Consider the following 18,154-nt stretch of genomic DNA (forward strand, 5'->3'; position numbering starts at 1 on the left):
CCACCTCTGTCACTGTTCAAACATATCACTGTAAAAATATCAGGAAATTCTCATGTACGATTTCAAAATGAAAACCCTATAAATGAGCATTTATAAGCTACATTTTCTATTAATTCACATTAATATTAATAAGAAACTTCCTGTTTCCACTCAATAATTTCCTAAGCTGTGAAACAAATGTAACATCAGATGCTGCAGTTGTTGATGTAGGAATACAGGTTGATGTAAATTCTTCTTTTGAAATAATTGTCACACAAAAAAGCCTGAAAAGTCATTTTAACTATATAACAGCTTTGAATAAATACAAAAATAGCATTTTATTGTAAGTCATTGATAAAACAACAACAACAAATAACAAATTGTGTTTTTAAATATATTTAATAAGCAATTAAATACATTCTTAATCTTCAGGATAAATGTACAACATATAAATCTGAGTAGACCAAGAGAAAATACTTTACTACCACCTAGTGGGTTTGCCTTCCCCACTGTTGCCTTCTCCTTGGAGATAACCATCATACAGCTCTCTAAGGTGGAGGATAAGCTCCTCTGTGTTCCGCCCTGTGAGAGCTGACACAGGGATGACTTTCTGGGTGACGTGGCTCTTAAGAGTCTCTAGCTTGTCCCGCGCCTCAGGTAAGTCCATTTTGTTGGCTATGATCGCCTGAGGTCGCTGGGACAGACCAGGCTCATACTGGTCTAGTTCATAGCATAGATGTTTGAATTGGGTCCAGGGCTCTGTAGTTGACATGTCTAAAACAAAGAGAAGGACTCGACAACGCTCGATGTGACGCAGGAAAGCGATGCCCAAGCCTCGATTTAAATGCGCCCCTTGAATGATGCCTGGGATGTCAGCAACTACACAAAGGAAAGGTAAAAGTGGAACAAATACATCTTACTGCATATTACAAAAATTCAAAATGATCAAAGGAGAGACTATGAAACTTCAGTATGCAGTTTTAAAATATAAATAATAATGATCCTATAATATATTAATGGTTTGCTTAAAATCAAATACCTGCAACTTGCTCATGATCCCTGTACATGACAATTCCTACATGTGGGTTGAGTGTTGTAAAAGGGTAAGCAGCCACAGCAGGCCTGGCATTGGAGATGGCTCTCAACAGTGAGGATTTCCCAGCATTTGGAAACCCAACCTGAGGTGATATAGACGAAGAAAAATCAGTTAATTTTATCTGTGGTGTTCAAAAGCAATATGCCAACGTTCTTTTCACACATAAGCAGCTTTTTTCTCACCAGTCCAGCATGAGCCATGGTGCGCAGCTCTAGATGAAGGGATCGCTCCTGGCCCTCCGTTCCTGGGGTAGCTGTCATTGGGGCACGGTTTTCATTGGACAGAAAGAATCTGTTTCCCTTCCCCCCCGCCCCTCCATATACAGCCAGATACTCTTGACCATGCTCAGAAAGGTCCACAACTGTCTTCCCCTGCTCCTTCACCACTGTGCCTAAGGGAACCTTTACAAACAGAATCACATCACAGATAAGGTTAGGCAGTAGGTTAGTGACAAAAACATGAGACAAGCTGAAAGCGATGGCCAGTTTAGACCAAAGATTCACAACAAAATGAAAATGTTTTAGAACACTGAAAGGGAAAAGTTGCAGCCGTGTAAACAGTCTTTTTTCAGTTTGACTCAAGCTGAATGCTGGTGTTGCCTGCGACTCAGCTTTTCAAGTCGCTAGTGTCTGGTTTTAGAGCATAAGGCATGTCAGCTGTTTCAACAGCCAATCGGCTTGTAGTGAAGTCAGCAAGTCAAAATGATGTATTTTGGATGGGGGAAAGAAACGGATCAATTCATCAATTTGTTTGAGAACAGTCGTGTCTATTTGACACAAGCTTAAAATGACCAATTAGCATATTTGCAATAAAAGAGCAATCCTGATTCTCAACCCTGTCGTTTTTTTTGTTTTTCCTATTCCATCAATACTAGACCTGCAACTGCGGCAAGTAACTCAGTATCAATACCCTTATTCATATTTTAAGACACTACAAAGTATCCAGCTACAAAAAAGCCTGAAAAGCCACTAGTTACAACAGAAGTACAGAGTCGTTGCTATGGAAACAATACACTGTGTCATGTCTTATAGAAAACTGAGTGCTGCAGACCGGCGCATTGCAAGTAGTTGCAAATTTCATCTCATCTCGTTGCAAATCTTTGGTCTAAACGGACCTTTACATGTCATTTGTAATCACTTGCATGGACTCACCTCAATGTAGGTTGTGCTGCCATTCCGACCGTAACAATTTTTGCTGCCCCCTGATTGCCCATTTTCTCCTTTATAAACTGGAACAACTTGAGCCAAAGATTTGATATACCGGTTAGCTGAAAGAATGCAGATAAATAATTTAGAGCAAAACATGCACTCGCATAATACAGAATGAAGTGAGCGACTGTGTTAAGAGACCCTTTTAAAATTAATACTTAGTAAAGCACATATTTGTATTTTTCTTGACAAAATTGTCCCAAGCAGTTAGGTGAAAAGTTCTGAATTTAAATTTAAAATGGTGTGGTGTGTGTTGGGAGAGAAGGGAAAAGTTGTTGAATAGAAATTGCAAACAGATTCATTTCAGTGTAACTACATACTATTCCTAGAACCAGCTCGACACCTCACTCACTTTTGATGATGATGCTTCCTCCATCACCTCCGTTACCTCCATCCGGTCCACCCCATTCTTTCCGGGGCTCACTGTGAAAGCTGCAGACCCCCTTACCGCCTGATCCTGCCATCAGCTTCACACGGCGATGGTCCACAAAATGACGGGTCTATGGTCCAAATCAAGGAATAATTAGACAGTTGGTTGACCCATGCTTCAGTCAGAGATGGTAATTTGCAAGTCATCAACAACAAAAGATTAGATTAGACACACATACACAAAAAATGCAATCTGTAATGCTTTGCCAAGGAGTGTCCAACTAAAATTCTACAACTGGTGGTTCAGCTGTGGATTAATTTGACAATAGTGTTTTCTTTGGAGAAGTGAATATTATCCAAAAATACATCAAATAAAAGACAATACTCAAATACATGTTGGAAATAAGAAATATCACAAGAGATGTAACTCCTCCTCCTCTGGGGAGATGTTTTGGGCATCCCATCATGAAGGACTGAACTAGTATAATTCATGGTTAATGACAATAAATATTGTATTAATAATAAAGACACTCCTGCACCAGAAATATATAGTCATGTGTTGGAGAGATTTAAACTGGGTATTGAATATTTTTGTGATTTAGGTGAATTAAAAAACTAACAAATAAATAAACACATTTCATCTGCTGGCTCATTCACACAAAAATATGATGTATAGCTGTTGAGCACTTTACGGCATCCAACTACAGAAAATGCATTTTTTCTTTTGATGGCAATGAGATTTTTTTTTAAAGTTAAAAACACAAGCGTGACCAATGTAGATGAATAACATACACTCACAAGCCAATTTAATCAGAACACCTGTGCAATCTAATGTAGTCCAATAAAACAGGTCTGCCATAAATTGTACTTTTATGAGGTTTTATACATATTTAGGCTAGTACTAGAATGCTCTGAGAATAAACTCAGGTGTAAACCCCTCTGTAATCATAAGTAACTATAATTTAATTACACATTATTTCTCAGGAACTGTAACGGATTACAGTTACATTTACTGTGACACTGCTTTTGACTGCATAATTCACAAACATACCAGCTTCTTCTCAGACAGCTCTCTCTTCTTGGACTGTCCTCGGACCTTGGCACACAGCGTCCCGGAGGTGCTGACATCTCTGATACCACCGCTGACTTTCCGCCTCCACGCATCTGACACTGGAGAACTACTGTGACTCAACAAACTAAGCGGCTTTCTTCTAACCTCCTGTGCTAAAATGTGTCTTAAAAGTATGTCCGGAAAAAGCCAACGAGGGCTTTTAACTCTCGACAACATTAGGACTGACAGTACAACGTTAGCTATATTTACAGTAAGTAACACCTCCACCGTTTGCCACAACAAACATAATATACCTGATGTAAAGCTGGTGAAATTATAATGTCAATTCAGGTTTGGACATAGGTATCCAATAAAACATCCACGACCTAAGGTTATTGCATGCTTCTACCAGGTCCAGGAAAAGCACAACTACGGAACCCGTGGAGGGACATTTGTTCACGTGATCAGGTTTGTTTTGGCCCTCTACCGCCACCTCCTGTGCTGGGATGTGTGTTAACAGCAGGAAATGTCAGGAAAGCAAATGAATTACGACAGAAATGTTAGTCTTTATTGACTCACCAGTCTGTTTTCCATCACCCTTGAAGAGGAAACACATGTTACAGGAATACACCAGTAATGTCACAGTGAAGATAAGAGCCAGTTATCCCTTCGCCCAGTTCCACTAAAGTTCATTTAAAAATGAAGAACGAGATTTACCAGTGCAATGACTTCTTACACCAAAGCTTTAATTTAGATTTAAATATCTGTACTTTTTGCAACTCAGACATTGAAATTATAGAACATCTTTTTTTTTTTTTTGTAGATTAACCAGGACCTTTTGGGAAGCTTTTCAATATTAGATGACCTATAGCCTAATGGTCAAAGTACTTTGATTTTAGCATATAAATATCAAATTTGGTCTCCAATTCGAGGACAAGAAAATAGAATTTGGGAATAATACATTATTTTGGCAAAATATTTTATACACAAATGTTGTTTTTTAAAAACTGTTCCTATATTTGACGCATATCATAAATAACATTTAAAAAAAGGTATGTAAAATGTAAAACGAAAAAAGTTCTGTACCTGTATGAGTACCTTCATTCCTGACTGACCTTTTGTGTTTTTGTTATCATTATTTGCTCATTCAGTTCTGTAGGAAACTTGAAAACACAAGAGGATCTTACTAATGCACAAATGACCTGAAAATGGACAATAGGCTACTAAAAACAGCATATTAATAACTATACATGCTGATAATCATAATCATAATAACTTCTGACACCTTAATAAATACACAAAATGCAGACATACAAAAGGTGAATGTCCGTTTATTTTATATAACAAACAGTAACAAAAGACAGCAGAAAATATCAGGCAATGCAGTCTTGCAATAGACAAGTAGATAACATTCATATTTGGATTATGCACACCAAACCCTTCTCTCTTGCTCTCCTTCTCTCTCTCTCTCTCTCACACACACACACACACACACACACACACACACACACACACACACACACACACACACACACACACACACACACACACACACACACACACAGACAAACAAGGTGTACCACTCAAATCAGTTATGATAAACTACAACAAACTGTAAAAGACTTGCCATTCATGTTCAGTTTACAATAAAATGAAACACTGACAGATTCATTGTAGTATAGAGAAGCCTGTGATTGTCACCATTGAGCGGTACATAGTTATTTTAGCTGTTTGACAGCCAAGTATCTCCCATTCTTGAATAAACCTGCACAATGACTAACTATTGTGTTATTTTACCCCTCTGAGGTAAGTTGAGTTACTATACTGCAAAGGTGGACCCTCACCATCACATTGATCATCCTTATTATTTATGTACAGTAAGAAACAGTGGAATGACCAGAGGTATTGTAGGACTTCTTTAAAATAAATAAATAAATAATAAAATATGCCTATTTTGGAATAACGTGCAGATGAACAGATAATTACACAAATACATATGTAAAATACGAAATATAAGTCATACACACTTAACTAAAAGTTCAACTTTTATACCCCTTAATCACATCTGGTCTTATTTTCAAAATCTTTTTCTTCAACTAATACAAAAGATAAAAAGTTTTCACTGGAAAAAAGTACTAAACTTTAAGCATGTGATTAACAATTTGACATAATCTGTCTATTAAGTCCTGTTAATACAGAAAATAATTTTCCTAAATAAGAACCTGCAACATAACATTAGACAAACTGACCCTAGTCTTTGCCATCATTGTATGTCGGAAACTATAATAATATATAGTGTTAATTCACTATGAGTACCAACCTCAACATGACTGAGTGTATTGCACTTATTGAAGAAGAGGTTAAAGAAACATTACTGCTCTGTTCCTGTGTTGCTTTGGCTTTTTGAGGATCATTTCCTAATAACAGCTTGAGTCACACTACAATAAAAAAAATATAAGACAATACATACACTGTCACTGCAAAATAAAGTGTAGACAAAGTGGCAATGTGTTTTAATGTCTAATCGTTACTGAATGGCATCAGAGTACTGTAACCCCTCTTATTTCTGCACAATAACGACGTCTGTGCAGATCAGTGCCACTGAAAATATAGGCTCAAAAATACTATCACGATGTATGATTATCATGGACAATGATACACGCTTTTACATCTGGAACAGTCAGCTACCTATTGTGTCTATTATCTCAGTAAGACATATGTAGAGAGTGAAAACACGTTATGTTAGACCACACAGCAACACATCACATTTTGACTAACAGACAAACCCCCCTGATCAAGTCAGGTTTGAGGGCCAATGTTTTCACCTTCATAAAATGAATTTCCCTTATCATGAAATATAATAGTGTCTCTAATAGGGCTTAAAGCAGGAGCTGGACCTAGTCTATTCAATAAACATCAAGGAACATTTCCTTCAAGGCTAATTTGCTTATTGTAGCTGCATTCTCAAAAGCCACTGACCTTCTTTTTTACAACAAAAGAAAAACAAAGAAGCTTGTAAAAGAAAATAAGCAATAAAAGCAGGAGACAGGATAAAGACAAAGCAAAACTCAAAGACAAAAGAGAAAGATAATGATATAGGCAAGTTGCTGAGACTTAGCTAATGAGTTAACTGCTGCTACTTAATCCATATCAAAGGTTTACAATAACTGTCTTGATTCTAAAAGCACCCTGGACTTTTTGTAAGGTGACCAGTCGCACTTTACACCTCTGCATCACATATTACTAGATTATTTTTTCTTCTATAGAATAATGATTAATGAGAGGATAATAAATCTGATGGAGCCAAATCTTTTAATCCAAAACTGAGCCAAGTAGATCACTGTCAAACTGTTCCTTTTTCATTTTCTTCCAACAGAATGGTACCTTATTGCTGATAATTTCCATACTGACCCTGTAATGTAAAAAGAATTACACTGAAAGATTAGATTGGGTTTCATACATTGCGTTGTTCACTTTTTTGTTTCTTTCCTGTTACCACTGAGAAACTACATTCTTAATTATTATTCTGCCTTTAAACATATTTTAGGATTGTATACAGTACCGTGCAAAAGTTTTAGATATTTTAGATGTTCGGATTCTTATGCATGATGCTATGCCATCAGGGAGGCATCTGATTGGTCCTGAATTTATTCTGCAGAATGACAATGAACCAAAACATACAGCCAGAGTCTTAAAGTTCTCCAAGATACTTGAAACAACCTACCTGCCATGTACCTTCTAAAACTGCTTTTGGTACACTTAATAGTGTACCAAAGAGAATGGGTGCTGTTTTAAATGCAAAGTGTGCTTACATCAACTATTGATTTCATTCAGGTTTCTTCTGTTTACTGCTCTTTGTATGAATTTTTGATTGATAAATAAAAACTTTACTTTTTAGTGCCTAAAACTTTTGCACAGTACTGTACATTTATTTACACGGAAAAATACTTGTGCTTTGTTGAGAAATCTGTGATATAAATAAAGTGGATCTGATTTCATGTACCTGTTCATAGGTGTAGGGCCTCTGTGTCTGTGCTCCAGGGCCTCCCTGGGAGGAGCGGTAAGAACCATACTGTTGGCTTTGACCCTGTTGATACTGAGAATACTGAGAAGATCCACCCTGGCCAGGTCCTGTAGTGGAGTGGTTACACTCAGTTTATTTGTTTTGTGTGTGTGTTAATGTTTGTGTTATTACACACAATAGGGTGTTTGAGTTGTTCTAACCGTATCCTTGTGGCTGTCCACTGTAGCCTTGTTGAGAGGAGTACTGCTGCTGGCTGAAGGACTGCTGCTGACCAGACCCCTGCTGATATTGGGCCTGTTGTTGACTGTACTGAGGGTTACCTGGAGGTACATATAGACAGGTCCACATGTCAGCTATGAATCCTGTGATTACTATAGTTTTGGCGTGAAACATTAAGACAAAGTGAGGTGAGAAGTTGCAGGAAGATATTTCTAAAAAATAAAAGACTGGTTTAAAATGACAAAAATGAATGACTGTTACCTCCTTCATAGTAATGTTGTGAGGATTCATCAAAGGACCTCTCATAGCCTTGCTCACCATATGAAGATTGTTGATATGAGTACTCTCCATGACCTGTAGAGAACATGGTTCAACACATGCAAAACTACTCTGCAAAATCAAAACCCTCTTACATGCAATAGAGAAAGTATTATTCTCAGTTGGAAGCCAATACAATCATAGTACGCAATACAAGCACAAACAACATTTCAAGACTTCTTACTTAAGCATTAACTCAGAATGCACAAAGAAACACCCTGGAGGAAGTTTGCGCTCTGTCCTCAAAACAATGCTATTAGCATTCCCTGAAATCTGAAATTTCGGCACACCAAAGGGGACAGTATGGACACAGACACACTGGGAGGAAACAGAATTTAGACCAACGACAGTCTCTTGCAATTTTGTTTCAATACTTTTGTCTCCCACAATAAAGGAAAAAGACGATGAGTGAGAGGAAGAGCTGAGGCTTCAGCACTGCAGTAAATCTGGTTCAGGCCTGCAGGATGGTGCTAAGAGGGAATGTCATGACCTGTAATGGGAGTTTGAGTATTTGAGAGCTGTGTGTATGAGGTTTATGGCTGTGCATGATTACCATCAGGGTAATATTGCTGGTTTATGGGCTCGCTGGAGCTCTGAGTGTGTCCATACTGCTCTCCGTAGAACTCGTCTTGTCCCATGTACTGCTGTGCAGATCCTGCAAGACAGGCGACACCACGATTGGTTAAACAGTTGGCTGGACCAATTGGCCACTGAGTTGGACACTAAAGGTGCTATGCTAGGAATTTGGGGAAATTTAGGTGGCCTGAAGAGGGCTGTGTGTTTGTGTGTGTGTGTGTGTGTATGTGTGTGCGTGCGTGTGTGCGCATTAAACACAATTAAAACGGATATGAATAGTCATGAATAGAGTGAATAATATATTATTAAAATTGATTGGGTTTTTTTTCATAGCTTATGATGAAATATAAAGGATTTCACTGGTGATAATTGTCCATGGGGTGAAATAATATGTGAGGGAAGCTATTTCAAGCCAAACCAAGTTTTAGAAACATTAATTAAACGGGTACATTTCAAATGAATTGTGTGAATAATTACATGAGTTGTAATTGCAGGGAGGAAAAAGAGGATTATAGAAAGTTATCAGGGAGAATCTGATCTCTCCAGTTGTGGTGTGCAGAAATTCCAGATTTCACTCCTTCCCTTTTCCTTTCAGTTTTATCCAACAAATTCAGAAAACCAACAGAACAAAAAGTCTTTGGAAGATGCATCAAAGACACATGCAAAATCTACTACTGTTCCAACCACAATGAACCCAAAAGTTTCCAAATGCAGAGATGAGCTGCACCATAAAACATTTTCATCTCAACTTCTGCAACAATAGCAAAACAATCATTTCATTTCCGATATGACCGAGAAGCCACAGTTGATAGATGAGCCTCAGTAACAGGACCAATCAGGGAATGGCTGGTGAGCAAATCACTTAGATTAGCTTTGGTCACAACAATTCCATAACACAGTCTGGAAATACTTCACCTAGTCATGCAAAGATAACACTGCACCAGGGTGAAAGAGGACTTATCATGGCGTGTTGCCCTGGAAACAGTATTCCATCCTTTTTTATATATCCGAGTTACTATGTGCTTAGTCTACCTTTCAAAATGACATAACAGGACAGGATGGTGCTATTATTAGGCTCATGCTGACACAGCACACATTATGTGATTTATAGAGACAGGCACCTAATGTGACACAAGTAATACATCTCCAGTCTGGTTCTTAAAGTTACAGAACTTTATGATTTTTCAAGTCAAACACCAATAGATGTACCATGGAAATATAACACAATGAGAGACTGGCATCCACAGCCACACTTAATGAAAATGTGTTAATGACTTCAGTCCAAACAGCTCTAAACATTAGTCACAAATACATGTATGCACTCAAACACACACACACACATTTGCTGAGCCCATTGCCAAACCAAAGTAGCATGGAGAAGTCTTATCACATACCTTGCTGTGAAGAGCGATAGGATCCCATGGGCCTCTGAGACATCATACTGTTTCCTTGACTACCCTGACCCATCATGCCCATGGCCTGCTGTCCCTGATAGTGTTGGCCCCCAGCCTGGGCTGAGGAGTAGTGAGGAGTGGCAGACTGTTGGTGCATCATGGAGACTGGGAAGGATGTGGAATTATGGAGGGAGAGATCTCATGCATTAATATACACAGATACATGTGACACACACATCAGCGTTAGCATTCTGCAGCGTACACAATGTTGTCTGAAGTGACTGGCAGAAATGTGCATAATTAAACTGACAAGTAAACAAATGCAGGAGGAGGTCCGTGGCAATCAGGGCATATGGAAAAGCCAGAAGGGGTCCATAGCAGTCAGGGGTCAGTGCATAAACACAAGTAAAGTAAATGGACATCTAGGGAGAGGCGGGGCTGCATCTCAGGGTCAGGGGTCAGATATTAGGAGAGGAGGTAAAGCCTGAAGCAGGGATAAAGGGGAAAGGAATCTCTCCGATGAACTGAATGTGTTTGGTTACTTTGATGGCTACACTTGACAAAAGACGAATTTGATGAGAGTAGTATGATGCACATAAGCAAATGTTTTGTGGAACATTAGTGGGGTTGGTGTTTTGGTGTGTTCATTTTATAGGCCTGAAAGTATTCCTTTTCAAAAAAAAGGGACCAAATCCTGGCAGTTGGACTCCTCTATACCTGGCTCACCTTGGTTGGACTGCATGTTGAGGTTGCTGCGGGAGGAGGAAGAGGAGGATGAGGATGTGGAGGAAGAAGAGGAGGAAGAGCCATAGCCAGGCCCAGGCCCCTGGATCATGCTGGCCTGGGAGGAGGGTGCAGCGTGGCTGTAGCCGGAGGCTGAGGCCGAGCTACCGTAGCTGTTGGCTGGGAGGCTGAGGGATGTGGAGGGAATAGCCGACTGCACCTGACCAGACTGCTGCTGCATGGGAGCATGGCTGGGGCCTGACGACACACACGCACAGTCAGAGCAGCCAGCACACATACCCATGTGGTACCGTATCACATTAATCATGGAACCACATTCAGTTCATCTTTTCAGGAAGCTTGCATGGTTGTACAAGGATAGAATAATGAGTGTTAATGATTTGTGTAATGGATTAGAAACAGACAGAAAGCAAACCTTGCTATAACTGCAAAACAAAACAAAAACATCTGACTATCAGACCATAAGCTTAATGTCAGACCACAGGTACTTGCAGACAATTAAAAAAAAGAAGCATTGTGACAGATAAGACGTGGCATCTGCAGATAAGCATGCAGCAAAGTCAGGATCAGACGAGCACTCAAGACAAGGGATAAACAACAAGATGGAGCTGTATGTGTGCACATACAGCAGGCAAGAATCCATCTGTTAAATGCACAGTTGTTATTAACTCTCACCATTGCTCATTTGACTCTGCATCATGGATGTCGGTGGCAGTCCTGTTGCCATGTTGTCATTGAGGTTGCTTGGAGCGTGTCCCCCACCCTGGCCCATTCCTCCAGGACCTATAGACATGTTTGGAGTGGGAGGCTAAAAGTGAAAAGGCAAATTAGTTAAAACAATAACTGAAAAACTATGACTATGATTATGACTATTTTCAATTTACTTAGTTTCCTGGATAGTGCACTATATAGGCTATTAGGATAAAGAGGATATTTTTGTTATAGTTTGTTCAATGGACAAACTGCAAGAAAAACATCTACTTCAGTGCCAGGAGTGTAGTCTACTTCAAGACTACAGCATGTCTGATGATATGAAGATTTACTAAAAATAGGAGAGAAGGTAAGGGAGGTGGTTGGATAGCAGGAGCTTACAGCTGTTCTTGAAACCTAATGACAGACTCACCGCAGGTAGTAGTGACTGCATGTTCTGATTCGAATCTGCTATTGTGGCTAAGTAAACAAGATTTCTGTGCAGGATCTGCTGATACCTGCCAATAGACAAAACCAAACATTGATTTGTTAAATCACTGTTACCTTAACATGACATTTACAAAGCATCAGTGAGGAAGAAAAAAAGAACACTTACTGTGTGCATTCAGCTGTCTTCCCTTTGCTTTGGTAATCCATTATACATTGTATTAAATGATGATTTTCATCCAGCATCTTTGGGAGACAGCAAAACAACTTGTTCACAAGTCACAGTGCATGGTAAATTATAAAGTATGCCCCCTTAACACATTGCAGTGATGTTGTCCTCGATTCTCAGAACTTCAACCAGGCTAAGAACATTTTTCTGGGTCATTTTTTTTTATTTTCATAATGGAGCCAAATGAAGCAGCAGCTTCTCATAGTCTTAATTAGGGCATCGATTGAAAATCTGTGTCTTCAGTAGGCTGAGGGTAGTGCGTTTGTACCAGAAACAAGGATAAAAGCAGCAGTAGTAGAGTGTGTATCTCAGTGTTCACCTGTTTTGCCCAGTTTCCCTCCATCCTACCCCGCCTTTCTCAATAAACGCTTATATTTTGCAACAAAGCGCATGTCCATCATAAAATATTTGCCATTGTCACGGACCTGGCACCTGTTAAAACGCAGCAACGGTGTTGTGCTTTTAAATTCTTGGAAACAAGTCACACAATCTAACTCTAGATATCCATTTCACATACAAAAATATTAATCATTTATCAGGGAAAAGGAGCAAGAATGACACCAAGAAAAAGAAGAAGAAAAACGGCTCCAGTGTTGAGCCTATAAAGAGGTCGCCTAAAGTACATCACCGTCATGGCTTTGTTTGGTTCGCACCTTCAATTGACTATAACGTTACAATACCAGTTGCCATTTCTTCTGATATTCACCACAGGCTACTCTGTCTGCACTAGCGGCGGAGCGCACACTCCCATCCAGACGAGAATAATTAATCACAAATGCAAAGCAATCAAGATTTTTACCTTTTGAATCGTTTGCTGTGTCACCTCCCCTTTACTTCTGGGACGCGCCGATGAAAATGCCACCGACATGTTGTCATATGGGAAATAAAAAGCGCTTCTTTATTCTAATATTTATTATCTTGAGCGCAGCCCCTCTATTTGGTTACATAGTTTCTCCATTGCCAGGAAATAGGGGTGTTGACAATGCCAGCGCTTTGCAATTAAGGAAAGGAAATAAAAAAACACTGGATTTCTATGAATGTGATTATACATATGATTGTGATGAACGCATTATTTGAGGTCTGCATTCAAATAACGTCACATATAATAAGCTGTTGCATGACAGAGGGAAATCCCCCTCCCTCCATGTTTGGTATAGCCCGGACTGTGAATAGCCTACCACTTTCCCTCATCCTTTGATTCTTGAAAGCCAATCAGTCCACATTGTACGTGCGCTGCACCGCACGCAGAAGCTGTGACCAGGATCAGCTGTGATGAGTGATTGCAAAAGTTGTTTAAGCTCCCTCAGAAAAAAAAGACAATGCCACAATAGTCATCTTGACATTTGTAAGCATCTTCGGCTTAAAGATCCCCTCCAGACATGCTTGTGGGTCTGATGTTTTTCTCCTCTGTTGAAAAACCCATAATCTATGAATATGAAAATATTGATTTCCAGAGTTGAATTGCAGCAGGAAGTAAGTCCATTCTCAGTGTTTTTACACTGGAAGCTTCAAGTTAGGTAAGCACATAGATAGCTACTTCTCCCTTTCAGAAGAAGAAATTAAAAGCAGCCTAGGGTTCAAAATACATATACATTCTGGACAGCAAAGCTATGAGTCCAAGTATTGAAAAATATTCTTCTCACTGGAGGGGGACTTCAAGACTTTTTGCAGACTCCATAAGAGGCAAGCATACACACACACATATGGCTTATGCTTGTGATATCCTGAACCTTTTTTGACAACTGAACCTCTAATAACTTCCATAGCTTATATGAACACTAAAGCTTATGGGTTTAAACATTATCATATTTCATCATGAAAGTCAGGCCTACAGAAAATAATTTTGCAAAGAAGAAACTTTGGTTAAATGGGAATGCATTTCTTTAATTTTCAATTAAGTAAGCCTCTTTAAGGAAAAAAACAAACTGCAAAAAGGGCTGCAGGCACTTTAATGGGACATGGGAGCTGCTTATGATATAGATAAAACACCCTGCAGGTCTGACGTCTCTGGTCTTGTTTTCATACCAGCGATCAGGTGAAGATTTGGTGAAGTGTAACGCCACAGCCAATGCGCATGCATGTACAATCTGTCCTCCTCCACAAACAGCTGAAACCCATGCGTGAAGCCGTTAGTAGAGCTGTCTGTCGGCTCAGAGTTGAGATCTGAGATGTCTCAGCATTTCTTTACACTTTGATTATCATGTCAAGCTGAGCTCCTGCAAAACTCCCGAGCCGGAAAGCGTGCTGTGTTACTATGACAACCAGCAATCAGGAGTTGTCACGTCAGCTGCAACTATAAGCTACCTGCTTATTAAAGAGTTTTTAAATAAAATGGATTTGGATATATGTAGCTTATTTATTGTGATTTATGTTCAAAAATGCATTCAATCTAAATGTCCATTGCTACTTTGTGTTTTACAAACAATAGATGAACAATGATTTCATGGCACCCCCTTGAGAACCACTGGTCTACATGATTGAGAACCAAAGACTCAATTCATCCATCCTACAGCTTCAGGAACTATGACAAATGCATCAGCAATTTCCACTTTATTTACACGATCTCATTTGTTGCTTCAATATGACAAAGTAAAGCACAAGATTTAGCCTCACATAAGTGCAATTCATTTTATGTTATATCTACAGTTCAAACATGTGTTAATGAAATACATGTACAAATTATACATACTTAGGAAAAGCAGAGCTTCTTTAAACATGAAACCAATATATACTAGGGTGAAATTCTTCAAAAATAGTTGAAAACAAAACAAACTTAAACATTCACTTCCCATTTCAAAAGAGAAAAAAAAAGGCTCGTCAGGTAAGAGTCACATACAGTGGACTATTTAGTGAGCCATTCATGTACAAAAAGGGACCAAATGACAAGAAAGTAGGCCTAATAAAAACAGGATTACTGCCACAGGGGGAAAAACAAAAACCGATCCTTCCGCATATAGTACCAACAGAGCTGCTTTTGCTGATCATGACAAATTACATTTAGACATGTAACCCAATCCTATTTGTTACTCATAAGAAACAATCATTGGAGGGTGATCATTGCTTTACTGCCTTTGTATCAACTCTGACCTTTACAGCTGTCCAATCCTGGCTCTTAGAGAAGGTTGAGTTGGAGCACCGCCTCGTCCTCTTCGTCCAGTATATGCACCTCTGAAGCCTTGGCCTCTCAGGAATCGTCCAGGGACCCCAAAAGTCTCCAGATTGCGCTTCCGCTCATCTGCCCATGTTAGTCTGAAACCAACACACAGGAGGTTTACACCTTAAGCTTTGAATATAGGAGAAACTAGTGTTTCGATATTGAGGATAAAGAGGCCATCGATTTACCTGACTTTATTATCAGAGGAGATGTTGTCAAAGAAGGACTTTTGTTTGTTGTAGTAGCATTTTGATCCAAAGTGATCATCCTCTCCATGTGAACCTTCTCCATCTTTCTCTCCTACTTCATGAGTTTCATACAGACAAAACATGTACAAAAAAATGAATGCTACGCTATAAAAGACAGCACAGTGAATGTGTCTTAAATGGACAATTCACTGATTCTCAATTCCTGTGCTATTTTCTATTGACTATCCTGAATCCTATTGATAGTGGAATTGCATACTGTGTAGTGGCAAAATCTGTTTAGTGAAGTCTCACATAACTGTTCCTGAATTCAAGTTTAAATTGTGAGAACATGTGCCAAAATGAAAAACAACAACAACAAAAAACACATGACTAAACATGTGATACATCCCCAATATGGCAACCAAATCCTGGTGCCAGTGTAAGTCTCTTGCCACTACTAAGCCACAATTTAGGGGGTTAGAGCCTGCATGACAGTATTAATACATGAAATGTCTTAGTATCACACAGTAAGGTTTAAATGGACAAAATTGTCCATCAAGAAAACAGAATTGTGCATGTGAGGTTATTTGGGCTGATGAACCAACCTTTCACCACTTTGTCCTCCTCTTCCCTCTCCAACTCCTCCTTAATGAACTGGGCATTTGAAGAATCAAAATCAAAGTCTGTTTCAAACTTAAGGGTGGCGAGTTGAACTTTCGCCACCATAAGCTGGCCTCTGCTTTGGCTTCTGCGTCTGCGAGGTCCTAATATTAATTAGAGAAAAAAAAATGTAGTATTTGGGATAACTTGTCTGATAATAGGTTACTTGTAATCAGGTCTGTTTTGCAGTTTTGGAAACCTGTATGTAATAATTACCTTTTCTTCTGTTAGAAGGCCTGTTCTCATCATTCTGCTGCTGAGAAGTTCCTTGCTGAGCAGTGGACACACCAAGGCCTGACTTCACTGTCAAGGAAAACATTTATGCTCACTGTTGAGATTTCATTTAATTAACACAACTGGACATGTACAACCATCCCAGATAGCATTATAAAAATGTCATCAATCCCAACAGACACAATAACCCCTGCCATTTGTCAATTGGTAGAAACAATATTCAATTCTATCCCTTATTGCTACAAATCTGCATGCTTACTGGTGGCTCTGTTGTTCCCTCTGGTTTGGAAGGTTTCTCCTCTGGTCCTCTGGGGCCTCCTCCTGTCCCAGCGCTGCTCCGGCTCTGGTGGTGCAGTCAAGCCTCTCCTCTGCCATGGTTTTTCCACATGAAGGGTTTGAACAGCTTTTTCTACCATGGGGCCTTTTCTAACATGTAAGCCTGGAAGCACAGGCCCTGCATAAAGAACAAAACCATGACGAGCAGGGTGTGGATTTACACTTAGTTCTCTAAAATGTAATTTTGCTCTTATTGACTCACCAAGGCCGAGAGCTGCAGCGTACTGTTGATTAAGTAGAGAGCTGGCAGCAAGCTGGTTGTAGGAGGGCATCCCTAGGGGACTAAATGGTCCAAGAGCTGAGTAGGGGCCTGAACTACCTGCACTAGATGACTGGAAAAAACCCAAGTTAAACAATTTAACACATCATGTGAGCCTTCATAATGCTTATACATATATTTTGTCCACTTGAGTGATATAGTATGTTGAAACGCAGTTATTTTATACCTGCACTATTGCTGGATCTGGTGGCAGGCCATGGTGAGACCTTGGAGGTTCACATAGTGTGATATCCTTAATATCACTTCCCCTGAAAGTGATATACTCATAGATATCATCTTTTGGTGGTGTTGGTCTGTCCGTGGGTCGTCCCTCCGTTCCAAAACACTTCACTAGTCAAGAAAATAGCATGAATTAAACTCTTATTTAATTTGAGCAGTTATCTTTGTAAGCAAAAACACAGCAAAGAAAGTGCCAGGCACAGGCCTACACCACTCACCTTTTGCCAGCACTACTGTGGAGTTCACTTTATCAATTGTATACAAAATCCCCTCATAACGATTTTGAGCTTTTGAAATTAACCCTATTTTGCAGCCAATGTAAGGCTTTGTTGAACTCATAGCTGCTAGGTTTGTTAACTAAAATATTTAGAAAAGTTTCTCACACCAACTCGCATACCGTCTCGGCATTCAAGCCAAGGATAAGTGTCTCAGGTGAATTGAAACCACGCCCACTGAAGCTTAAACCCACCTGGCGATAATTAGACAACCACTAATTGATTGTCAAGCCCTGAAACAAAATGTTTCATTCATGATTCATGATGTTGGCATTGGCAACTGGTATAATTATCTGTAACGTTCATTTGGACAACATGTGTTTGTGTGATTTATTTATTTATTTTATGAGAAGTTACCACAGATAATAAGTGCAGTCATCTAGGGTGAAGCCTGGGCAGAATTCTGCAAGGCAACTAAATTAACTGATCATCGCTGATTTTCGCTCTCAAGAGTTTGATATCCA

General features: G+C 39.4%; 3 protein-coding genes across 3 annotated transcripts; all 3 read right to left on the reverse strand.

Moving 5' to 3' along the window:
- Window positions 1-436: 436 nt before the first annotated feature.
- On the reverse strand, window positions 437-4,095 carry mtg2 (mitochondrial ribosome-associated GTPase 2). The gene is made up of 6 exons (XM_062426516.1): window positions 3,704-4,095; window positions 2,636-2,783; window positions 2,227-2,342; window positions 1,258-1,476; window positions 1,019-1,157; window positions 437-858 (listed from the first exon to the last, which is right to left on the reverse strand). Exons 1-6 carry the CDS (start codon window positions 3,938-3,940, stop codon window positions 461-463), a joined length of 1,257 nt encoding a protein of 418 aa, XP_062282500.1. The 5' UTR covers window positions 3,941-4,095; the 3' UTR covers window positions 437-460.
- Window positions 4,096-7,008: 2,913 nt separating this feature from the next.
- On the reverse strand, window positions 7,009-13,212 carry LOC133987222 (calcium-responsive transactivator-like). Its single transcript, XM_062426518.1, has 11 exons — window positions 13,144-13,212; window positions 12,285-12,361; window positions 12,102-12,186; window positions 11,654-11,786; window positions 10,961-11,215; window positions 10,235-10,399; window positions 8,818-8,919; window positions 8,208-8,300; window positions 7,928-8,047; window positions 7,707-7,834; window positions 7,009-7,115 (listed from the first exon to the last, which is right to left on the reverse strand). Exons 1-11 carry the CDS (start codon window positions 13,210-13,212, stop codon window positions 7,089-7,091), a joined length of 1,254 nt encoding a protein of 417 aa, XP_062282502.1. The 3' UTR covers window positions 7,009-7,088.
- Window positions 13,213-15,249: 2,037 nt separating this feature from the next.
- lsm14b (LSM family member 14B) lies at window positions 15,250-17,754 on the reverse strand. Its single transcript, XM_062426519.1, has 8 exons — window positions 17,634-17,754; window positions 17,363-17,526; window positions 17,119-17,248; window positions 16,840-17,034; window positions 16,563-16,649; window positions 16,292-16,450; window positions 15,687-15,801; window positions 15,250-15,593 (listed from the first exon to the last, which is right to left on the reverse strand). Exons 1-8 carry the CDS (start codon window positions 17,752-17,754, stop codon window positions 15,434-15,436), a joined length of 1,131 nt encoding a protein of 376 aa, XP_062282503.1. The 3' UTR covers window positions 15,250-15,433.
- Window positions 17,755-18,154: the final 400 nt, after the last annotated feature.

This window comes from Scomber scombrus, chromosome 10 (assembly GCF_963691925.1).
Source record: "Scomber scombrus chromosome 10, fScoSco1.1, whole genome shotgun sequence".
Classification (NCBI taxonomy): Eukaryota; Metazoa; Chordata; class Actinopteri; order Scombriformes; family Scombridae; genus Scomber; species Scomber scombrus.